The 26301-nt window shown below is 43.9% G+C and overlaps 1 protein-coding gene across 2 annotated transcripts in view; it reads right to left on the bottom strand.

Moving 5' to 3' along the window:
- The window catches only part of efna5b (ephrin-A5b), a 103867-nt gene that overhangs the window by 5423 nt on the left and 72143 nt on the right, over nt 1-26301 (bottom strand). The window contains exons 2-4 of one of the 2 annotated variants that reach the window (XM_030417702.1): nt 17992-18284; nt 2149-2214; nt 1672-1752 (exon numbers count right to left, since the gene is read on the bottom strand). In XM_030417702.1, the coding sequence (XP_030273562.1) occupies nt 1672-1752; nt 2149-2214; nt 17992-18284 (440 nt within the window). The remainder of the gene's footprint in view (nt 1-1671; nt 1753-2148; nt 2215-17991; nt 18285-26301) is intronic. The other variant, XM_030417703.1, reaches the window with a different exon arrangement.

The raw sequence follows: 26301 nt of genomic DNA, 5'->3' as shown, positions 1-26301 counted from the left end.
GTGTCCCATTTAGACGGCAGTCCATAATAAACTCTGAGCTCCACAGTGAGCTGATGATGCAGAATCTCTATCTATTTTTAAATAAATAATATCCATTGAATTATTTTTTCTTTATTATTCTTTTTTTTTTTTTTTTTACATGGCTAACGTCCTATATTTGAGTTTATTATATACATTCTCAGCAGGGCAGTCGCTGTGTTAGGGGTTGAGCTGAAGCCAGGAGTGAGACAGCAGCATGTGGGTGATGTGGAGCGTCTCAGTTCAGTGGCTGGGTTAGACTCGCGTATGAAGACATAAAAGTGCTTTACGTCGTGAGCAGGGAAAACAATCAATGCTGCGCCGCGGAGCCAAACAGCAGCTCGACGAGGAGGGGAAACAGAACATTAAACTTGGCCAAATGTGTTGTCGGTGCGCACACGTGTGTCCATGTGTATACATGCACGTATCATTTAATTGATGGTTTTCATTGCATTTTGATGTGTTATGGCAGAATGGTCGACATGCGGCCGGAGGTGATGCTCTATGTGATGGTTTATGTGATAAGCATGCACATCATATGTACTACAAACTGACACCTTCAAGAATATGATCTATATATGAGATTTATTATATACACTACATATGCAGTGTATATAACAGGGCTGTACTGAATATTTTAAAGCTTCAGTGCTTCATTAACATTGACAAGAAGGGCGGCACACGAGCTTAGCAAGAACCTAACAGTGCCATAAATTCCATTTATTTCTATATACAAAGGCTAATTCTGCTCTAACACGGTTATAGTAAATTAATTAAGTCTTTACTAAGCTTGGGCTGATATTAGATATCATCAAATATCGCAATATTTGCCATCATATGTTAAATATTTTAAATATCAAATATCGGGCAGCTGTTAGGGCATCGCCTGACTTTTGTTTTGAAAAGAATATAAGATATCTGACAAGGTGGAAATAAGGCTGGGCTTGCAGGAGGTGACTACACGTTAACTGGCCTGATGAAGCGCCATGCATTTGACACACAGACATGGAGGACTTGAGAAGGATGCAAGCTCGACAAGTTGGCGATTTTTCAGGTTTAAAGCAGGAGAACACGGCGAGCCGAGGGATTTGAATAAGACTACATGACTACAGACTACACTGTGATATTTGGCCCAAGACTAGTCTTTACCAGATATTATCATATTTTATATCTGCACTCCTTCGAGATGTCATCACTTAGCACTGACTGTAGAAATATTTCAAAGAAATTGCCAGTTTGGTAGAGTTATGTTCATTAAAGAAAATGGATTTAATCAAATAAAAAAGACACATTTATTTAATCTGCTGAATATTATGGTTAAAGGGAGGATTTTGTTTGATTTCTTCATTACTTTTAGGGTGATTCCATCATGAAATATGGCAACAAACATTCAGAGTTTCATTTGAACACCTTGAAAGAAACTTCAAATGTGGAAAGAAAAGACATTCAGTACAGCCCTAGTGCATATACAAATATATATCAACATGCAGTATAGTGTATCAATACAGTATGCAAGCAACAGTAACATGACAACAACACAATCAGCCTCCAGACAAACGGCATAAAAGGAAAGAGGCACAGACCAAGAGACACATGTACAGATGTATGGAGGTCATACTGAAGACAATCAAAAAAGCAGGAAGCCATACTAACCTCGTGGTTCTAATGTATTGTCTACTCTCTCGTTTACGTCAAAAACGCGGTCATGTACGCCTATAGTTTTCACACAGCTGTCTATAACAGAGAATAGGGAGAATGAGAAATCATTAGAGGTAAATGCCAAATAGGTTAGTGACATTTGAAGCCCCCCTCTCAGCCCTGCAATCAAACATCCCAAGCAACAAAGCCCATGGCAACATTCAGATGAGGTATGAAGTGACCTGGATTTCACTTGATGTGATCATCTGTCATCATCCTCATGTTTAAGAAAATACAAACAAAAAAAAAAAAACATTTCCTTAGCAGGTAAAGCAGTTTTTGTGATAAATGAAAAGTATGTTGGACAGTGGTCATCGGGGGAGGAAGTGATGTAACCAGAGAAGTAGACATAAACTGTTTTGATTTTCCAATCCCAACTGTGCACTTCAACAAGCTCTGTTACAAAGCCTCGCGTTGCATGCAAACACTTACTTGATGGTCGGACGAAAACTTTGAGCTTCAGGCACGTTTTCCTCCCGTTCTCAGCAATGGTGGACGCTGAAAAAACACAAAACAAGCAAATAGGGTGTTAATATAATACTACCAGCAGCATCACATGTGCGCCAAACAAGCCTAAAGATAGCTTCTGATTGCGTTTCGCCTTCATTTCAAGGTCTTCACGATTAGATTTTTAAAATAATGAATGTATTCTCTTTCCTGTAGATGACAGTTATAACTGAGGGAGTTAATGTTGACTCTTAGGTGGATTTTGTGGGGTTAGTCATGGTTCTTGTGACATTATGGCCACGAAGTATTTACAGATGTGCAAGGAAAAGTGGCGTGCTTAACTCACAGTTTAATTGTAGCATTTCTAGATCCCGCAACTGGCAGCAGCTTAGTGAGGATTAAGGAATTTGCGTAATTTGTGCTCTTTGAAAGGCACTCAAAAGGGGGAAGAAACCATGCTGTGCTAATACTTCACATGTATACATACGTGTATTTCCCTGATTGAAAGCCTTAACGCTCCTCAAGACAACATTTTGGGATGTATGTGCTGCATGTGTGGATGGTTTGTGGTCGCTGTCAGGAAATAGATCCCTTCCTGTCAAGCCCATGGGGTGTGAATCTCTGAGAGTTAGCTACCATAGCGGTTATATCACATGCCCTAAAAATATCTCATGTGGAGAGCGTGTGTGTCGGTGTGTGTGTGTGTGTGTGTGTGTGTGTGTGTGTGGTTGACCACTAATGGTGTTGTGGTGAGGCACCAGGTGCTGTCTCCTGTATTGGGGTCAAACACATGTCAGATAGAGCATGGTGGGTGCATACAGCGAGCATTCAGGAAAATTGTACAGTATAGTTTAAGGTATATGCTGCTGCCTTGTGTCAGGACCTCTATCAAATGGCGGGTGTTGCAGGCTTTTCCTCTGCATTGTGATGTATGAATGCTATTTACTATAAACTAGTTTTCATTTCCACCATCCCTTTCAGCTCCACAGAGACCACATTGTCCGCTGAGATGTCTCTCGGGCATCGTTTTTATTTCTCGTATGGATCGTTCTGTAGCTCATGCAATGAAGCCAGCCATTTCCAAAGGCTACCATTTGGGATCTGTCAGCCCCTTGCTAGTGAAGCTTTACCTCTCCCCTCCCTTCCCCTCCCTCCCTCCCAGCTGTGTCAGCCCCTCTCCTCATCTGTCAGCATGGCAGTATCCATTCATCAAAGCTCGACTAACTGGCATTCATCGTATTCATGGCACATGCACACACAATACTGATTTTCAAATCCGTCTTAAGGGCGATTAATTACGCTTCTACATTCTTTACCTTTCTTCCTATGTTTTACATATGTTTATGTGCATTGTAAAGGTCTTTAAAGTTATAAAATAAAGTTATAAAAAATCAGTGCAACGCCAACAGAAGCTCCCCTTTCCCACAGAAAACGCCTCCTAAAAACGCCTCGTCAGTAGTCCCATCTTTAATTCCGTATTTTTTTGACATAACACTACGTCAACATGTCACACATTTAGCTAGCTTGGCACATAATAATCGTTTTGCACAGCTGCTCTGTTGTTGTTGTCTCAGGCATGTGTGAGCTGACCAATCAGAGCAGACTGGGTATTCAGGAGGGGGGAACCTTAAAGAGACGGGAGCTTAAACAGAGCGTTTCAGACCGAGGGGCAATACAGAGCTGCAGGACTGGACCATACGAGAAAACATAAACATAAAAACCTATACTAGTAGTAACCAAAATAAAATTATTTACCTGAAAAATTAGCACAGTATGTCTCCTATAAAGTGTTGCCCTGCATTATTTTGAATAACAGTATTTCTCTGATCTCTACCATTCTGCAGAATGTTTCACCATCAAGAATGTCTTTAAACACACTGTACACTCGGTAATCGATATTCCAAGATATATTTTATGTTAAGGCTGAGAGAAATGCAGCAAGCTGTCTCTGTACTGTGATGCCTGATGTGTTCATTAAGAAAAATCATTGACTAATAACCATGGGAAAAGGTCAGAGATGGAAATCTGTTCGTGTTTCTTGCATTTGTGCACGCTCTCTGCTCCTGATTAATCCAGAAACCCAGATGCCAGTCTTCTTTTTTTTTATCGAATGCCTACTACACACTCCTTCCATCACTTTCATTTTGCGAAGCCTTCTCCGCAGCTCATCAAGCTCTCCCTCTGCGCCTCGCGACCTCGCTGTTACTGCTTTTAATGCTGTCGCTTCATCAGCTGTTATCTGTTTCTTAGTCATGTGTCAGTGTGCAAGGGAGGTGGCGTGAGATCAGATGCCCTTTTTTCACAGCTCAGTTCATATTCAGCAGATGCAGAGGGGGAAGAAAGTGGAAGGAACGTAGAGAGAGAGAGAGAGAGAGCGACAAATAGGGCCTTATTATTTCTGTGTGGAGGCAGCCGGTGACACCCTAATGAACCTTGACCACCGCCGCTCACCCACTCAGTCATATATACACACCAGTACCCACACAATTTATGCCACTCTCCTTATTGCTCCACTTCTCTTTCCCACAACTCCTTTACGCTCCCATTTTTCCAATGTGTGCGAACACATGCGTGCGCCGCCCTCCAGATGTCTTATCTTCATCATTGTTGTGGGCAGGAGCTGAGTCACAGCCATCGACACCAGCCACTTAGCAAAGGCAGCTGATCATGGGAGAAGTATGGCCTCGATGAAAATGGCAAAAGGCATGTGGGAGTCTCTCCGCCATGGCGACGGTTTGTGAAGCTGTTGCCTTGTTTATAGATTCAGCCAAAACGTGTTATCCCATCCTACGTGAGGAGAATCACTGACATAAGGTGCAAGAGTGAACAGGTGTCACGATTATGGTGATCCATGTATCTCCCAGCTACTAAATTTCACATAGTTACAGCAGAGTTCCTTGTTTCTGTGTTTAATCTAGCAGCTTGCAGCATTTTTTTTAATATATATATTATATTATATTATAGTTATGCTGTTTTAAAAACACAGCTTTCACTTTGCTTTGCTAATATTGCAAAAGTGAACTTGATGAGATCAGCTGATCTTGGACATGTCCGTTGCATTGCCACGTGAGGTGTGTTGCTGGAGGTTCTTGACCACAAAGGAAAGATTCGGTTTTGGCTCGATATTCCTTTCTTGGTAGCAGCTCTTCGTATTCCGCGTGTTGATGAGGATCCCTCTCCGCCTGGGCCCAAAAACGTCCACAGCCAAGGCCTGTTTATTTTGGATTAACATGCTGCTGAGGGTCAGCTTATTGTTCTTGTAGGCCGTAACATCAACACCTGCTATTCTGGTTCCCATCAGGCCCACAGACTCAACCATCAATCCGTCCAGCCTGAGCGAGTGTGGCTGCTTTGAAGGACAGAGGCCCTGAAAAGATGTCCCCGAGACGAGGAGGGGGGGGGGGGGCTAGCGGGCGGAAGGGGGAGGACGTGGGGCGAGTTCGGGTTACTCCTCCAAGCCTTGTCCCCTGGCTGGTAATGGCTGGTCCCCTCAGTACACTGCATTATGCATCAGCATTAAGGCAAATGGAATGAAGCAGAATCCAATTACGGAAGAACAAACAGGTGGGCTCAGTGCGGCTTAGGCTCAGTATTGTTTCAATCACAGCCCAAGCCAAGCTTTATTGCAACTGTAATGTTATCTGGAAAACACATTTCCTTTGCCTTTCAATGGAAGAGTCAACGGCACATTCCAGACACGCAGGCATACAACCATGTGTCTGTGCTGATTGGAGGCTAAAAGCAAAGTTTACGCCGGCTAAATACAGTAGATAATATCATGGGGGAGATATTGATTTCTTATCCATCATTTAGCTGGCATAATTGCTCAGCCGTAAAAAAATACTGCAGGGTGAGTCAATCAAACTGCCGTAGGAGGATTTGTTTGTTATTACTCTTTAAACATTAAATTGGGTGTCATCTAGGGTCTCATATCCTGTGATCGCCGAGACGAGGCCTTCTGCAGTAATGGAAAGTGCATTTACTCAAGTACTCTACTAAGTACTAAGTATTTCCATGTTCTGCTTCTTTCTACTTCTACTCCACTACATTTTGGAGTTAAATGTTGTACTTTTGACTCGGCTACATTTATCTGAATGCTTTCGTTACTACTTACTTTTTTTTAAAAGTTCAGTGTTATGGGTAGAAATAAGACTTTATTGATGCCTTGGTGAAATTCACAAGCTGCCCTGCTGTATATAGGAAAAAATAATAATAATGATAGCAAAATGTTTTACATATAAATGGATACACATGATAATAATTAAATAGCATTCATTATTCTGGAATGGACCCTCTGCATGTAAGTAAATATACTTTTTATACTTGTGGTATTGTGTGATGCTAATACATTTTCTTCAAGGGGCAAAATGTAGGAATTTTTGTTGAAAACATTTGAAAATGTACAAAAGATATGGACAGAATGTAAAGAAATAAGAGTTTGACGTAATGAATATGTTAGCATGCTAACCAGCTAGCCCCCAGCCTGCAACGGTCCAAAGCTCCTTCATGGCACTCCCCTAGTCCCCAAACTCTCAGTCCTGACTGTTAGCTGCACGGCTAACTGAGCTAATTAGTAAACGGCTGCCACAGCAGTTAGCAGTACGCTGTCCTCTCTTTGTTTTCACTATGAATTTGACAGGTGGCCAATTCCTACATATTGCACCTTTTTTTTAGGTTGAATTCAGCACTTTTACTTGTAGCAGAGTACACTTTGGCTTTGCTACATTTTCTTCACTAAAATATCTGAATACTTTTTCCACCACTGAACCGTTGGCAGTACCAACACGACCACAGGGCTTAATGCAATATTGTGGATTAAGAAATATGGTTGAAATGGATTCAAATCACTGGTAGGTTCAAGTTTTAAGTTCCCCTCTCTTTCCGACATGTTTGCAGCAATCAGTCGACAATCCGTTGTGACTACGTGTCTCAAATGTCCGCATTTCCAAACATAATGTGACAACAAACGCAAACACTTTTATATAAAACTGTATTTTTCAGCACGGCAGAGCCTGCGCCGTCTCATATGCCATTGTGTGAACACGTAACATTAATAGCATCATGTTAGCATGCCTCCACTCTGCCTTAGGTCTCCAGCTGGCTTTAATAATGGTGCTCTAATCCTTTGATCCCTGCTTTTTTGTTCGGATGGGACGGGTTAAACAGAATGCCCTGTAATGTTGTGTCCAGCACCGAGCATTCCTGGCTGGCTAATTTTGTCAGTTCTCTGAAAAAAAAAAAAAAAAAGAAAAGAAAAGAAAATGCCACTGGCCTTGTCTTTGATTCACTGAGATTACTCATGTGGCTTAGGCTGTACGATCCCAGTCAGAGTTTAGGTCCAGGAGACCAGGAGTCTGAGTTTATATAAACCAAGAGACAGCACACATAGACACAAACCCAAACACACACTGCATTACTTTTCTAGAACCTTTGTGCCATCTTCTACCCACGTCTCATCCAGCTAATTAGACAGTTTGCAGCCAGAATACATTTCCTCTATTCTGCGTACAGAAATCACTGCTGGGATTCATTAACGTTTGTCCTTCGGTTTAAGGGTGTGGAATCGGTCAAAAGAAGACAATGTTGAGCTAAACAGATGGAAGGAAAACCTTGGATTCAAGATGGTAGACTCGCCAGAGTGAGTTTCAGACAGAGGGCGCGAGAGAGAGGGAGAGAATATTTATATGACCCCTCCGGTGGGTAATATCTACTGCTGCATTGTCCAAAGTAATCTCTTCAGTTCCTACAAAAACACACATGTACTGTACAAACCCATATGCAATAAAGGATTGCACATGTGCGCACTGAAAAATTACGAAACGTCCTTAAAAAATTGTCCTTCCCGCATTCGACTGATTCTAAAGCAGCATTCTTTTTCTACTAAGACATCATATAAAAAGATTCAATATACAGACCAGCACAAACAAACTATCTGTATTGTGCGTGTGTGTGTGTGTGTGTGTGTGTGTGTGTGTGTGTGTGTGTGTGTGTGTACGCCTTCACAAAATTTGTCCATGGAAAAGAAGATGGAAGAGGCTATCCGCTGAAGGGGCCCATTAACCAGATGCTACTACAGCGAACACACAATAGGAGGGAATGGAGGGAATGGGGGGAACTGCGAGCAGCGGTGAAAGAGGAGAAGGAGAGGAGGAATAGCTGCCCTTTTGCTCTTTCCTCGCATCTTTCACCCTCCGCCAAAAGTGAACCAAAGTCACTCCTCATGCCACTTCACGCCGAGGTGATGAGGTCACAGGCCATTGAGGGGAAGGGGCGAGAGGAAGAAAAGGGTCGTTTCCTCGCGCTGTTGCAATTATTTCCTTTTTGCTGTCACGCCAATGCACAATGAGCGTCACAATTTCATGTGAAAGATCGCATAATGATCGTCTAACAAATTAGTCTGTCCTCTTAAAAATGAATAGCGAGTGATTGAAAGTAAAAAAAAAACCCTCGAATTTCATCGACTCATTCACGTCTTCATACTCAGCTGACGATAAACACGGTGATTTATTAATCTAAGGGGGAGTTCAGCTTTTTAAAGCAGCCCCGGGATAATAAATCACTTTAGACAATAATGTTTCATTACTGCACTTAGTGTATCCCATACAATCACAATATTATTGTTATGGCTTTGGTATCCACCCACTGAATAAATGAGGAAAAACTGCATGCGGGTGTTTGTGTAAATGAGTGCGTGTTGAGCAGAGGAAGAATGAAAAAAGGACAAAACGATGAACAATAACCAATTGAACATAATTACTAATGCACTGGGTTAATAGTATATGTGTTAATGGATTAATGGCCAAGGATAAAGTGTCCTTGTCGTTGTGACAGTGAATCATAATCAGCTCTTGAAGATGGCTTTTAGATGTATGAATCACACGAGGCTGAGTAGAACCCTGTGCCCTCTCCTGCCCTACTTTTCCTCTGATCTCGCCTGCTTTTTGCAGCCTTTCTGTTTTCTCGTCTGTCGAAGTGATGACGACTTTATTGCCGGTCGCACTCAAATAACTTGATTAGAGACTTTTCTCTCTCGCCTTGCCTTTCTCTGGGCTGTCAACAAGTGTGCCATGACTTAGCTCATGGTCTATTAATAGCCAGGTCTGGCCAATGAGCTTCTCTCTCCGATGGACTGTTTTCAGTTTATTTTTGAAAGGGGACTCCTGAAACCCCAATGAGCTTGTCACGACCAGACTTTTAACGCTTTATTTTGAAGCCAGCAGAATAGAGTGATTTGTTTTCTGTTTTATGTATTTGATGCACATGTTCAAATGAGAGCTGTGTCAAACAAATTCAATCAAACAAAAATTTGCTGCCAACTGTTTTGGTAATCAGTTAATAATTTCAGGCTTTTTTCATGCAAGAATGTCAAACATTCCTAGTTCTGGTTTCTTAAATGTAAGTATTTGCTGTCTTTGGGTTGAAGACAGTTGGACAAAAGAAACCATTTTAAGAAGTCACTCTGGGTTTTGGAAAACTGTGATGAGCATTTTTCACAGTTGTTTTGACACTTAAATGAGAGAAAATTAAAAATAAACACCTTCATTCAAATAAATCAACCTGTTGATCCAAACTTTCTCATTAGCGCTCAAATGCCTTGACATCTCGAGACTGTTAAGGCCATCGCATGACTCACATCACTTTCATACACAATAAACGATCCCTTTAACCGGTCTCTGCACTCTGCGTGCCGATAACACAACTTCACACTTTCACTGCGTGCAGTTCATATCCCGAGTCCGATTTTGAGTCACCAATCTCACATAAACTTGAGTGAATGTCCTCATCCACAGTCAGGTAACCTCTGCTGTTGTGGTCACATGGTTAATGTTGTGAAATGGTTGGTTTGGCTAGGCTCAGGCCACAAAACCACTCTGTTAGGTCAAGGAAAAGATCATGGCTCATGATTAATATAAGTATGTTATGTGACAGATTTGATGTAATTTATACTGTAGGTCTAAATTGTGACATAGTTGATTGTTGATTCTCATTCCCAACCTTTTAAATGGTCTGCTGATGCTTTGGGTTTGTGGACCGCCGGACCTACCTAAACAGCAGTAGTGGCGTCCTGGGTATTCCCAAAGTGTCAGTATGTGACTCAACAATCAAGTGTTTCACCCATTGGTCCTTGTAACTCGTTACGTACATCGAAACAAATCAACATAGATTAGACATAGACACAAAAAATCCTGGGTGAAAGTCCTGTGTATGTGGATTTTATGTGTGGTGTTTGAATGCATCTGGTCTCCACAAAAAGTTAATGGGAAAGATTGGCTCACCACCTGCATGCAAAACTGGACTTTGGCGTATTCACGGCGTGCAGTTTGAGTGTTTAAAGGTTGTGTTATTTATTTGTATGTCCCTTGTGCCCCGTACAGAAGCACCTGCATTTGCCAATGCTTCATTAAGGGTTTTCATTTCGCTTGTCACCAGTATGTAGATGTCGTATGTCTGCGCCCATGCAATCTGGAGGGCAGAATCACACAGCTGACGGTTTTCTGGTGCGAAGGGAGACACGCAGGGAGTGTAAGTTATCGTAGGTACTGTCCGTGGCTGAAGATGAGATTAAAAGGGGAGACAAGAAATGATGAAGTAACCAGGGGAGACGACGGCGGTGGCGCTAGAATGTCTGTCCATCTATCAGGATTAAAATAATGCATTCCAGACATCTGTGTGGCTTTCCCCGTACGTCTGCTCATGCATGTGTATGCATATTGTACATGCGCGCAAGTGTGCGTAGCTCTCTGTCACATTACTCCGTGTTGTCGGATCATTTCTGAGTGCTGATGACAGGGTCGATTTCTCCAGTGAATGGATGAAAGGGGCTGAGTTATGATGGTGTCCATATGCAGGTTTCCTCCCTGTACCACAAATGGAACAGCACCGGCCCTTTATCATTATTAGCGGACTTCCCATGGCTCTAACAAAATACAGACTGCATGCACTATCCCCTGTCTCTGTTTCATTTGTCCATTAATGCCATTTTGCCTGCTGCCGCTGCTGCTGCTCTGCAATCTCTACTCCTTACTCCTCTCAAGAGCTGCTTGAAGGAGCATGGTGCATCACAGGATTTATGATCAATCAGAAGGCAGTTGTAGTCCACATCTTGGACGGGTCTGTTCAAGCTGTGTGTGCATGTAGCAATCCAGCAACGACGAACAAAAAAGACCTTCTGAGATCTTTCGGAGAAAGCCTTGTGAATTTTCAAAAGGCTTGTGGCGCGTCGGCTTGTTAGTAATGATCAATCTTGTGTTGCAGTTTTGCATATTGGCCTCCGGGCATCTGCAGGGTGATTGAAGCCTCACCGGCTGGTTTTCATTTTGTAATCTAACATGCGTAAGCGTCATTACTCCACCCTCTGGGGCCTGTTGGTCATTTAATGTGTTCATTTGATATCAGTCACACATTCTCATCAGGTGTCATTGTAACATCTCTCTTTTACTCGCCGCGTCGAACACAGAAAATATCTATAAATAACTCCCGCCTCAAGTGAGAAGCAGAAAGGTGTTATTGATTGAGTTTTTCCAGTAGTGAGAAGGCAGTACCAGTCCACTCGGGTGAACAAAGCAGACAGCAAGAAAACGACATCATCTCTACCTTCAGTCCGGCGCTGCCTGATCACACCAAGTGGTTTCCTATTTGCCACCCATCTTACACGCCTAAAAAACACAGTAACACACGGCTCAGTCATCTCTCGCAGCGAGCCGCCGCCGATATTGGATTTCTGCCCTTTTCCGATTAAAATCACTCAAATACAAGATTGTGGATTGTGTCCACATTAGAAAAAATGTGCTTGCATCAGCATTCCGCGAGATGGGTTTCACTTAAACCGCGAATGCGCCGTGACCTCCGACCCGAGAAGTGATCCGACTGTCCGCTTATCTCTCCCGTCTGTCACAGTGGCTGATACTTCCGAGCTGTAACTCACTCGCCGCCAATAATATTTTGCGGAATTGCTTGCATGTGTGGTATCTCCCTGAGCCTGGTAATTATTTTTTTTTTTCATTTTTCATTTTTAAAGCATTCCTCTGTGAATTATTCCTGTCTTGTGTTGACCTGAAGAGAAAACACAGCTGCGTGTTGTCAGCCGAAAGGATCAGGCTCCTGACCGACTCCGTGCTTTCGTCTTGTCTTCAATTACCTGCCTCAGACCGAGCGGGGAGGCTGACACAACGGCAAAAATGAAGAATTATGACCTCCATTTGAGTAAATTCCCTCCATCCTGCTAGCGTTGATTAAGCTGTTTCTGTTGTTGAAGCGGATGACAGCAGAACCCTGTCTCCTCTCCTCTAATTTTATCAGAGATGCAACAAATCAAGCCCTCGACCCGCATCGAACTCACAGGGCGAAAGCGCCATTAACGGGCATTTTCTCGGCAGGAATATGATTTGACAGCTTAATTTTCATCTACAAACAAGAAAGCTAATCAATCACGCCGCCGAGGGGCAGATATTTCATCCCGCATTCCCTCAGGTCATTTGGCTACGGAAAGTTATTAGAGATGACGAAATGATTAATATTCTGATACGGGGTGCAGGAGTTGATGTGTGAGGTCTTTGCTGTTCTGCATGTAGCTAAACATTCGTCTTTATAAATGTATACTGGAGTTAATATAATAATAATAAATAATCTCGGTTCATCAAGACGGTGCACCACTTTCTTGTGGATTCCATGGATGATGTACCATTATGTACCCGAGCCCACTCACAGTTAACTACTGCTCACCTCTGCCTCTTGTGTTCGTCGATAGTGACCTCTGCCGTGCAGTACAGCCATCTTCCGCGGGTAATGATGCATACGATTTTCCGGTTAGCTACGCCGCACTACGCAATCACACAATGTACAGTAGGCAAATGGGCTACAAGGGCAAGGTCTGACCTCTTACTTTGTGCTGAACTGCAGATATCACCATATCTTCGATGTCTTTGCCATGTTGTAGGCCCTCTGCATAGGGGATTGTCCTGCACTGAGATGCTAAAATATAAAGGTTTGTGATCCATTATTTAGACATTCGGCCTCAGGTATTTAAACATTTCGATGCACCGTAGGATGAAGATGGAACACTTAATGATCCCAGTGGAGGAATTGGGTAAAAAATCAGGTTGTGCACCAGAGCAGGTGAGGCTGAATGGGACTTAAGGGACGTAGTTTTAAATTAAAATATTCCCACTTCACTTAAGTCAAAAGTGATGTCTTCATTTCCATAAACCTCGCTGCACAAGTCTTAGTACATGTGACGCCTTGACGTTTTTAAGTGGGAGACCTCGTGAAAAGTGTGATTCTGCGATTTCATACAAGCAACAGCCTTCCACACTTGGTCTTTGTAGTGTTTCCATGTAGAGGTATACCTAAGAACAAAGTCAGCTCTCAAAAACGAAGCACAAAATGTTGATGCAGCCGACAATGAATAGCGTTCCTAAAAATACGCAGCCCGAGCCAAGAGTTAAATTGGTGTTTACTTACTCACGGCTGCACAACAGTACACACTGATAACTTCAAATTTGACAACGGTCTTTAATCTCACTGGCAACAATAATGAGACTGGATACCATCACAAGGTAGCTGGCGGTCTAACTTAAATATCTGTTTCATAGTTCAATAGGCATTCACATCTCAGAAATCAACCTGGGCACGTAACATTATGGTTATCATTTAAGAGAGGCAGGCAATGCCTCCACTTCATTAAGCAGGCGTAGTGTTATCAGACACCGACAAACTACAGCCGCTATACCTCTGAAAATGTTCCAGCAGGATGAATTTGAGCACCGAGAGAAATGCAGTGCACACCTGCCCAACACAACAGGTTGTTACAGACACAACATGCACGTAATCCTGCGAGGCTCAACACACAGTTTGCTATCTTTGGTCTGACTCTATATTGTAATTTCTTACACCAGTATCTGCAACACTGAGAGGTTATTTGTTCCAACTCCGGACATCATCTCAACATTATTCAACTACTCTGAAAATGACAGACCCCTGTGTCCCTGATAATCCTAAAAGATATCTCAAGAATAATTCAAATGCTTAACATGCATCTTTTCAGAAGAAGGGGCTTTAACATTTCAGTTGTTTTTAATGTATAGTTCAGTGTGTTCTGATTGGATGTTGGGTCAGAATGTTAGCTAATACTGCAGTTCAATGTCTAGTGGAGAGATGGATTTAAGTTTCTACCGGATTATGACATTTCTGTTGCAAAATCTTTTGACGCATTAGTGAAACTAACTGAAATGTGTACTTTCTATATACAGTTAAATGGCGACATCTTATTGGTAGGAGTTATTGTGAGATGGCTATGGGCAAAACTTGACCAGCAGATGGGACATTGTTTGGTTTTGATGAAAGAAAATGAGCACTCGGTACACAAGGGGAACAGAACTTGAAACGTTTGCGTCCACCGTGGCACTTGGCTTTACTCTTTTTAAAAAGATTAGAGATGAAAGATTGGAGATAATCGTGTCTGAGACAGTGTTTTTTTTTTCACCAGCATAACTTCTGAATATTTATAATAATGGTATCTTAAGCCAAAGTGTAATCCCTGAGAAAATTATAGTAATTAGGTTGGACTCTTTTGAAAGATTCCCCATTGTGATTTAATTTTGCAGCACGCTTACATACTCCTCAGTGAGAAAGTTGTTTTTTTTATTTATTTATCGCTGAATTCTTAAGATTAAAGGAGATTAAAACTGATGTAAGCCAGCGCAACCTGCAAGTTCTTGAACGATTCTGCAAGGGGGACGAGGAAGACTGATGATGATGATGATGACGATGATGGTAGCGATAGGAGCAGCTGTTGCAGATAAATTGGCAGGTGTGGTAATGTAACCGCCCGGCTCAACCCCTTCTCCTCCAGCTCAGCGTTCTGTCCGCTGGATCGATTCCGTATGATCAATCAGCAGCCATCTCCCCCTACTACTTACGGACATTCGGGCCCGGACACAATGGCGGTGGGAAATCACATGTCAGACGACTTCATGGTAGATGACTTTAATATCCGCCACAGTAGCCAGAGAGGCTATATGCTAGAATCATTCAATAGCCAATGAAGCCGCGGGCCACTAAACCAATATGGCGTGCAACAGCAGAATGGATGTGTTCCATGGAAGCCCTGTCGGTCGCTGTGTAATTTAATCCAGCCCTTAGGACAAGCATCTCTCAAGAAATGGAAAAAAAAAAAAAGATGTTAGAAATGGAGACTTGAGGGAGGGGATGAATTGTATAACCCTTCGCTAACCCCCATCTACGCTCCCCAACTCCGGAGACTTCCATTTTTCCCTCATCTCATTTAGCATGACTGTCAATGCAAATTGGCTATAAAAGCAAGAGGAAAATCTGGTTACTCTAAAACAGACAAACGGCCAAACACCTGGTTGTTGAAAGGCCTCTGGAAAGAGATTTCCTGCTATATGTTTTGCGGACAAGCCTGAGAGAGAAAACACCTCTTCACCACGGAAACAACGGCGAGCATTAGGGAGGCGTTTTTTGTTTTTTTTTTAATCTCTGGTCTCTAACTCTGAAGTGTAACAAGGCAGGGGAAGGGGAGTGAGAGCAAAAACATGTGAAGTGAATAAAGGGACAAAAGTCTCGGCTGGCTGTCGGGTTAACAGCTTCATAAAAAGGTGCCAATTTAGAAAACAGATCTCGGGGCGTAGCGCTCGCCTCGGCTACACTCCTGACTCTAAGAGGAGGAGAAAACAAAAAAAGAACGCAGGGGTTTGACAGCCACCTAGAGCTGCATTAACACCACAGGCCAAATTGTACAGACAAACAGACACAAGTATAGTATAACCAGCAGCGTTTAGCAGGGAGGGGTGTTAACTGTCAGAACTGACGCCCCCTCGCTGAGAGGGAATTTATACGGGGTTTTCTCACACGTTAGCCCACAAGGTGCACCGATCTGTCAACTCTTCCTTCAACAGCTGAAGCAATAATGCATTACTCTGCATGATATTGCACTAATGCCACCCGTATGAGAACAAACCTGCGCTTCCCATTTTGTGATATCAGCGTTATATCCCTGTGACAAATGTGTTCGGAGCGAGTGGCGTCGACTGCGCCGACTGGCAGTGACTCCTCCGTCTCCCATGTGTGGAACAGTCTGCGGTGGGAGGACGAACTCGACTCAGTTCCACTCTATCACCTTTGCTTTGATAAAACCTGATTTCCCGGGGGCTTCAACTTCAGATGAACTCGGTTCCAACGCCAAGAAGGCAGACAACTCGACAACTCAACGACTAACACGGGCTGAATGGGGAGCATAACATAATGCGGACAGGAGGGCACTCCATTCCTGACGGATACAGTGTTGTGCAGCTGAGGTTGTGAGCTATAACTTTCAAACTGTCTCAATTTAACTCCCCCGTGAATTCCATTGCCATTTTAGGGAAGAGTTTGCAGCGAGTGATGAGAGCGGCGTGAAAAGCTTGGCTGAAAGCAGAGCATGAAAGTGTCTACTCGGATCACTGTAATGCCACTCTCAAAGCTCCGCGCTGAAGTTATGAAAACATGGGTGAGGGATTTTATGTGTGTGTGTGTGTGTGTGTGTGTGTGTGACTCCCCCTTTCTCTTGCTCTGCCGTATTAAAAGAAAAACAGTCGGTCAGGAAAGTTCCATCTAGGTCTGAAAATCACGTCAAGTAAGGTCATTTGGCCTCGTATTTTTTGTCTTTTTTTCTGTGAATGCACGTTGGGTTTTGGAAACAACGCCGTGATAAAATGCCGAATTGTCTCGTCGGTATCACTGTCGTTCCGTCTCTGTTGTGCCCAGAGATTGATGACTAATTAAAGGAAAAGCCCGAATAAATGAGACGATCAACACGTTCGTTCGTTCGTTCGTTTTCTTCCGCTTTATCCATGCGGGTCGCGGGTGATGTTACCGCTTTTATGGGCGAAGGCCAGGGTACTCCCTGGATGAGACGCCAGCTCATCGCAGGGCCCTTACTGATGGCAGTGGCTGCCACGAAGGTGCCAACTGCACATCAGGAGCAGTGTTGGGGTTCAGCATCTTGCTCAAGGATGCTTCGGCTTGTAGCTCAGTCCCGCCCAGGGGAGCCAGGGATTTGAACCAGTGACCTTCCGGTCACTAGTCCTCAGCTCTACCCACTGAGCCACAGCCGCCCCACGATCAACACGACAAATGCAAATTGTTACGACCCCAGGGCTCATATAACCATTTCCATTGTATGTGTTTTAATTGCCTCTGTGCTTTAATGCCCCTCTGTGTTACCTGAGCGCGCATGTGTGTGTGTGTGTGATTGGTCGCAGGTGTGTTTAGTTAATTGAGCGAGCGTGGGTTGTCTAAGGGAGCTGATTGGTTCCTGCCTTCGAGGCCAGAAGTTTAAAAGGCAGGCTCTTCCCAGTTCCCCCTGGGCTCTCCTCTCCCAGCCGGGCTGCCAGCCTGTCTGTTGGTGCGCTGGATGTGTCTTTAAATAAAATCTTTAAAAATACTTTGCTGCTGCTGGTGGTGCTTGGGAGATGGTCAGAGGGGAGTCTCGTTTTTCATGTTGCGCCAGGGGTTTCCCCTAGGCCCCGGTCGTAACCATCGGGGGCTCGGCTGGGCTAACATTAACAAAGGAAGGGCCCATTTCAGGAATTGTTTGGGCCCAAGTGTAAACCCACCACAACGTCACCTGTTGTTTTATGGAGTACCACCTATGCAGCACCATAGCACTCAAACCTAGTGGCCTTTTTTTCAACCCTAGTGTTGTAAAATGACAAATAAATGTGCCTTGTACAGTGTAAAACACCAAATGACGTGTATATAGGTATTGTTTCCTTAAAATCTGCCGCCTATGTGATTTACATGACGTGCACAAAGCAAACCGGGACTCACAGATGTAGTAGTACTCTCTGCCCGGTCTGAACTCAAAGCCCAGTGAGAAGGGAGTGAAGAGCTGGAACTTCTCCGAGAACTTGAGCGGTCCGTTGGGGGAGTGCGGCCTGTTGCACTCCCAACGCTTGAAGCCCTTGGCGGTGTGGTCGCACGTGCTGTAGCCATCGTAGTTGACCATGTAGAGGACGTAGCGCTCTGTCCGCTCCTCAGGCACTGTGTCCTCGTAGTGAGGACAGTAGACATCCAGGTAGTCGTTTATGCACACGTCGATGTGGTAGTCCCCACGATGGAACCTGCGAGAAGAGAGACGGGAAAAGATTAACTTCTTGTTTTTTAGACGAAGCATAAGCACGGACCACCTGTTCTGATTGATAAACAAGCACTTCAAAACTTGTTTTAGTGTAGTCTTGATGAATCTGCGTGTCGATGAATCAACACCGCTTTTATTATCCTGGATGAATGTTTGTTTGAAAAGCATTCCCTGCATAAACGCCAGTTTGATCTCTTTATAGTCTTTCTATGTGAAACATCTCTTTATGTGAAAATTTAAGAGCACCAGCGCCGTCATCTCCTGGCTTCAATAAAATTTGTGTGGGCCGGTTTATCTATAAATCTGTCCTTGCTGCAGATATTTACTCACACGCACGCACATCTGCTTTCCGAATGATGGCAAACTTAAGTGTTCGAGTCTGAGAAAAATATGCTTGAAAGAAAAACAGTTTCAGGTCTCTCGTTTACGAAGGGAAAAAAAAAAATGAAAAAGAAGGATGTACGGAACGACCTCAGGCTGAGTGCAAAGTAGAAATGATCGCGGGGCTACAGGATGGTCCAGACAGTAAATGTCATGATAGGAAAAATACAGAGCTGGGGCTGTCTCTGAGGGCTGTGCAGCGAGGCATCTTTACAACTGCAATGATCTAGAACGAGCCACACAGGGTCAGAGGGCTTCAATACATACAGGCAGATTCATCAAAAGGCCACACAGTGTCACGGGCTCGCGTCTGCACACACACACACACACACACACACACACACACACACACACACACACACACACACACACACGATTTTCTTCTCTGCTGCTTCCAAAAAACATCCCTCGACTGTGAAATTTTCACAGCTACCAAAATTAGCGAGCGGTTCCTGTGTTGTGAGTTTCTGGCCTGATCTGGGATGGTGGGACCCTAACCGTGAGGGTCACAGGGGCTGGGGTCCTCACAGAGGGAAAACACTGACCACCTGTAAACTTAGCCAGGGATGCCCTCAATTTAGCGCGCTTGGGCAACTTTGTGGCTCACACGGTCGTTCTCAGATTGCCTCGCAGCAGCTGGTGCCACTGACTCATTTCGCCCATAAGCCAGGTGGTGCGGGCTTATAATTGAGAAGCCAGTCTTTAATGTTGTAGGAGCACAACCTGACAAGAGTTTTGACAAAACTTTTAATTGAAAACCGCCACTGCTGTCTATAAGACGGGCTTCTCGTGCCCCAGAACGCATGAGGGGCAGAGCGTGTAACAGGCTCAAACTATTTTATCCCGAGGACTCTGGAGCCTCAGGATTAACATACTGAAGCAGGGCACGCGCAGCACGGTGACCCCGTTCTCTCGCCATGCAGCGTTTGTGTTGTTGTGCAGTCCGTGCTCCTCCCATGATGGAAGGAAGGTCGCGTGGCTCAGTTCGGTTCATGTCCATATTGTGATTTGACTGTTTTGTGTGTACCTTGTTCTGAAAGAGGGGATCCTCCTCTGTTGCTTCTCCTGAGGTTTCTTCCATTTTTTTTTTTCCTGTCAGCAGGAGATGTGACATTTGGCTATACTAAACAAAAACATTGACTTGACTTCTCTGTTGCTCTAATGTACACAGTAGACATTAAATCCTACAGATGTTCTACAGAAATCAACCATCCAGCGAGGATTATAGTAAAAAAAAAAATATATATATTCTTTCAGTGGGTGTGGAAATACCAGGGGATGAAATATGTTGTTTTCCTTCATTGGCACTAAATGTCACAAACACCTTTTGATGCTGATGAAAATAATATGCTGCACAATAGTTTAAAAATGTCAGCACGTCCCTCTATCTGTTTCTCATCTCTCCTCCACCCCCTTCTCTGCTTTCTCTGTTCAATCTGCGCTCGTTATTTCAATGCAGCGTCTGGGCTCTGACTCTAAAGAAAAGGATTTTCTAAGATCAAAATTGCTGTGTATATATATAAATGCACCGAAAAAACACTTATGCTGCTTGGCTGCGTTTGCTTAAGTCTGCGGCGTGCCCGGACAAACTACACAGAATTACAATCGCAATGCGAACCAGACCACTTGTTTTCTTGAAGATCAAACCGCAAATTGAGCAGAAATCTGTTTTCTGGCGCCGTCACTCGTCACCGAATTCATGTCGGTATAATGGAATGATTAATGTAACAATCAAGCTACAAAACGAGCCACGGCCATCTCTCGTTTATGGGATCGTGTGTGTCTGCCGGTTTATGTGCGTATGTGTGTTTGTGTATGTGAGCATGAGCTAGCATGAAATGTCGCTTTTTCTCTGTGTTTACCCGTGCAGGGTGTTTACAAGCAAGGCATGGTGGGAGCTCATCTGTAACATCTCATTTAAAACATGACTGCGGCGGTCCAGGAAGAGCCATGCATCTCCCTCACTGCTTTAAAATGTCACCGACTTAATGGTCACATCCTCCCATCGGCTTGTGTGTGTGCGTGTGTGTGTGTACTGTATGTGTACTATGTGTATGTGTGAGAAGGAGAGAGAGAGAGACAGAGAATGAGTGTGTGGATGTTTGTGCGCGTGCGTGCGTGTGTGTCTGCGTGCGTGTGTGTGCTGTTTCAGCTGCCCTTCTCTCCCTGCCTCAGCAGTCAGAATAGTGGCTCGTGGCCCTGACTGCAAATGAAGCAGAGGATGTTTGGGTGAGCGGGCACATAAAAAGGGACAGGACAGGCATTTGTAACATGTAACACACACACACACACACACGCAATCGCACATGTGCAAGAAGCGTACGCGACTGGCAAGCACCTCCACGCGCATACACACCCCGCCCACGCACATACATTAGGTATGTGTTATCAGCTCAGTGAGCTCCCTGGCACATTGGCAAAGGAACAGCAGAGAGACAGCCAGAAGCTGCTAATGGCACTGAGTGAGAAAGAGAGCGAGGGTGAGAAACAGACAGGGTTGGAGAGAGAACAGGACCTGGATCCAAAAGAGGGTGAGGTAATGCAAAAAATAAAAAAAGGGTCGGGGGGCAGGAGAGACTGAATGATGCTGATAGTGCCGCCAGCCTCCCAGTGAATCTAAGTCCCTGCGGGAGTCATTCATCCGTGCATTCATCATTAAAAGAGATTCCACTAAAAACTGCATGTGCATGACATGACTCTGTGTGCAGCCGGAGTTGTAAATGTTTCTCCAAGTCTACTCAGAGAGGGATTATCATCACAGAGTCCTCCTGGAAAAAAAGAAAAAACTTCTTGTATTTTGTGGAAAGCTGTTTATTGTCCTTATAAAAACCCTGTTATCAGGGGACTAATGTGGGAGTTTTAGATGCGGCCGGCGTCTTGTTTATAGCGATGGCAGCTTTAATCGGCTGCTGCTGTTCTATAAACAGTCTTCAGCAGCGAGAGGGAAGTCGTTCCTCACCTAGGAACGGACATGTTTTTTTTTTTCCGCCTATGTTGTAGGACAAGCGAGTACTAAGAGGTTGCACCGACTGGATGCATATCAAGGCCATGCTCCGGTAGAATCGCAAAGAGTGAAATATATAGGCGGGAGAGACTCTGAGGGTAATGTTAAGGTCAATAGATGAGAGTAATTGCAAAGATGCTGCGGGATCCACTAATCCAGTGGACACAAAAGAAAATGTAAATTAAAGCCGCATCAAAATTGGCTGTTTTTGTGCGTGCGCGTGTCAGCGATATTGTGCCTGTGATGTGCTCCCAGAATAATAATAGAATGCCTCAGTGTTTAATGATTAACCAGTAAACAAGATGATCAATTTTAGAATACGGTTCTACGTTTATCACAGGGTTGAGTTGAGGGCAAGTACTGAAACAAAAAGAGATACAGATACATATAATGGTGTATTCGCTCGTCGCTAGTGTATCAGTTAAATGTTCGTGTAAATGCCTTCAAACAACAATATTACTAAATAAATATTACATGTAGGATTAAATAACAATTCTGTGACCAGCTGTGGAGCTCTGACACAGTGACTCCCCCACCTGTCAGTTACTGTGTAGGTGGCAGCAATGTGCATCACATGACAGCTAGCCAATCAGAGGCTGAATTGGGAGAAAGTGTATAACAGACAGACAAATTAGTAAACTGAATAAATTGGAATTTCTATATACAATGCTTTTCAAAATGTACCACTTCTATTATAGGTTATAATACTCGTTTTACAGTACTTCCAATAATCAGTCACATGTTTAGCTCTACCAGTTTTCCTAAGATTGGAGCCAAAAGCTGGTACAAAATGTCCAGATGGAGTTGGCGCTGAGTCGCCCTCACTCCCCAAATGCCACACGCGCACGCACGGACACACTCTCTCCAAAACCCGACTGCCACAATCACTCCATATTTTACGACACACTAATGGCAACATCTTCTCCATTCTGGTGAGAAAGGGGGAGTAGCCGGAGTGGAGAGTGGCAGCGGAGGCCTGCTAGCACTAAAATAGGTAATTAAGGAGCAAAGTTGGATGGTAGGCTAATTGTCAAATGGTGATAATTACACGTCTTTGTTATGCCACAGCTGTCCCGGCGAGCGGTGGGTCAAAACACAAAGCCGGGGAAATCAGCTGGACACTGAGCGTGGGTGCATGTGTGTGTGAGCGACTGTGTGTGTGTGAGAGAGAGAGAGAGAGATAATCTTTATTACCAACTGATTACATTTTCGCACCACCTCCTCAAGCCCTCGGGGCAGGAACTGAAGGGCCAAGTATTGTCAGCACAAACACACACATTCTCTCACACACACACACACGGATACAGAGAGACACTCGCACACGCAAACATGGAGTCGCAAACGGAAAGAGTGAGTTCGGGAGAGCTGGAACAGTGAAGTGAATGCAGGGTAAGGTGGCACACCACTGCAGTCGTTGATTGGCTCATTTCCATTTCAATTACACAGCCCAGTGACATTGCTGTGCATACACTCGGGCACACGCGCAGAGAGACAAACACACACACACACAAACACACACACACACACACACACACAACGACACTCACGCGCACAGCCCGCCCTCCCCCCTGCACGCACACACATACACACACACCGTACCCAAGAACTCCCATCAGCCACTTCTCTGAGCTGTGCACCAGTGGCTGCAGACAGAAAGCAAGGAGGACAGGGAGAGATAGCTAACCTGAGTGAAAGAGAAAGGAGCAGAGCAAGAGCTCGGCGGCAGGTAGAGGCAGAGAGCAATCCGAGTCATCTAACCAGTTGAATAAGTGAGAATCTATAGAAAAGAGGAACTTTTCAGTGTGCCGCCGCAGCAGCGCTGTGCTCTAAATACCACAGCTCAAAGGTGAGAGCCAGAAGGAGAGTCGGGGAGCGATTACGAACAGGATACCAGAGGATTAAAAAAAGATCCTGTATGAAATGTTTGGTTGTTTGGTAAGCTCTTGGAAATTCTCACTTTTCAACGCTCGTCTCTTATGTTGCTGTGTCTCCAAGACATTAAAGGGCAACACATTATGAACAATACCTTGAGAGACGGCGTGCACTTCTCGAGGCTAAACTTGAGGGCATGTGCGGATAAAAACGGCGCCGAGAAGGGAGCTAATCTTTTGGTGTCACCGCCAAACTGTGATGACAACGTTTTGACTTTAAGCGTGGACAATTGATGAATGCACAGTGACAAAACACCATAAAAAGGGTGTCTGATGTTAAAAAAAAAAATACAAGGGGGTGCCTGAAACAATCCCGCTTCATGTTCTTTATAGCTGCACAGACTTTGACAGGAACTGTCAAGACGGTAGCATTTACACACTGCTGACAGCTGCACGCATTATAAAGTCAAAGCTCTACCTCTGTATAAAACATCATCTTTGTTTGACTCTGCCTCTTTTTTTCCCTCCTGTTCCCTTTCTATTTTCCCCTTTTTTTCTTTCTTGTTTTTTGCCGCACGTCTGAGTTTCTGGCTCATGACCCCAAATCATATCTGTTTACATTATTTCACCTCTCCCTGTTGAAATTCATACATCTGATTTATTTTCAATTCAATATCCTCAGGCAATGTTCCGTCGTCTGATAAATCAAATCACAGTAACCCAGAAACCAAAAAATGCACTGGGACCTTAAAAGGCGAACCGGTGATATCCTGTCGAGTGTGCATGTATGCCTTCGCGGATGTGTGTGGGCGTGGGCGTGTGTGTGTGCGTGTTCCCTGAAGTGAGAGATCATTTGTTGATTTTGGTCCGCAGGGAAAATATGTTTAGCCGAGAGGAGGTGACCTATGACTGAACCCCCCCGACTAGAACACACATGCAAGGGCCTCTCCGGGAACCTTTCAACACATACGCCACCAATGCACGTCCCGAACACTTCTCGATATAGTTGGTGCAGTTGTCTAATTGCACATGATTGGCTTGGGGTGGGGTGGGGGTGGGGGGGTCAGAGGATGAAAGCGAGAGGAGGGCAGAAAGAAAGGAAGAATTGAAAGATAAGGAGAGACAGAGGGGGGAGAGCGGAGAGACTGCTGCAACTCATCAGAGCTTCTATCCAGAGAGGAATTCACCTTGTTATACCGGCGGCAAAGGGGTGTAATGGAGTGCGAGGAAGGAGGGAGGGGGTGGTGTTGAGGAACAGGTAACTGCACCCAGTATTTCCACTACACAATCATCTTGACTGTAAAATTAAATTCCGGGCCACGCCGCCATTCCGGCAGTTCTCGTTTCTCTGAGACCTTGAGATGGAAAACATTTTTCTTTTTGTCTAAAGGGACTGGCGAGAAATGACAATGCCACCTTCTGGGATGCTAATAATACAGCTCATAATACACAACAGATTGCCTCTCTACCTGTGTACCAATCACACGAACCAGGCGGCGACAACCTTGGCTGTAACTCTCTCGTCTCAAAAAGATTGCATGTCAAAACAGGGGAGAGGCGGCTTTAAAGATATAATATGTAACGTTTCTGACAGACTTTTGTTATATGTTTTTTTTTGTTTGTTTGTTTCAGTTGTGTACTCGTATGTTTCCAACAGTGTTCAAACCCACAGATATCCATGATTTCAGTCAGGGTTATGGTGCATTTCATTTAGTCACCTGTCGCTAATCTTCCGGGGAAACAGTCAGGAAACACGACCAACAGAAATAAAACTCAGTCATGTTGAATGGATTTTCATCGGGAGTGGTTGTTGTTTTAATAAAGGAAACAGCAACTTCCATGATCTCACACTAAATCGCGATATCATCGAAACAAAATCTTTAGTTTGAATTGTTATGACTGAGTTCGTCTTTCTTTTTATTTCAGTAAAGTGGAATATGGGATGTTGGTAAGTCAAAGTCTGATGGGGTCAAAAAATGTTAAGAGAAACGGTAAACAAGCCTATTACCTTAGCCAGATTATTTTAAACTTCTGGAATGTTGGCAACAATCCTTCATTGCACAGTAAATTGTGGTTGTCCTCAATACGGTAAGTATGATATGTTGTGGTTGAACCAGACCTTGATGTCTCTAAAGACGTTTTGGCCTGTATTTTACAGCACGCTTTTGTTTTCCTACCAAAAAAACTGACCCAGAGGTTGTTAAAAACCTGCATCATCTGCCTGCCCCTTGTGTTTCCTGCCACATCAGACTTGGTCGACTGGGGCTGCAACAAATTATTATTTTTCATTACCAGTCCAATTTGAGAGAAAGTTGATTTTTGAGTCTCATTACCAACCTGTCAAATTCTGACACTTTGGGTTTCCCAACTCGTCAAATACTGACGCTTTGGGATCTTAGGTTAGGTCGGCTGCCATGTAATTCAAAAATAGACATTCTTACGAATCATGATTAATCATTGTGTCTTTAAAATGTTAAGAAATTGAGAAAAATGCTCCTCACAATTTCCCAGCAGTCTTCAAATTGCTTCTTTTTTTTTTTTTTCCCCCAAACACAAAGACTCTTTACTTATGGGAAAGAAAAGTCGGAAAGCCTTACATTTAAGAAGCTAGAACCAGCAAATGTTTGACATTTTTGAAAGAAAAATGACTGAAATGATTTATCAATCATCAAAATAGCTGGCAATGAGTCATTGTAGCTCCAACCACAGTATACGATGAGTAACGATAGGGTTGGAGGAATGAA

Source organism: Sparus aurata, chromosome 5 (genome assembly GCF_900880675.1).
Source record: "Sparus aurata chromosome 5, fSpaAur1.1, whole genome shotgun sequence".
In the NCBI taxonomy this organism is placed as follows: Eukaryota; Metazoa; Chordata; class Actinopteri; order Spariformes; family Sparidae; genus Sparus; species Sparus aurata.
Note: the sequence above shows the minus strand (reverse complement) of the source record. Positions and strands in the feature narration are given on the sequence as shown.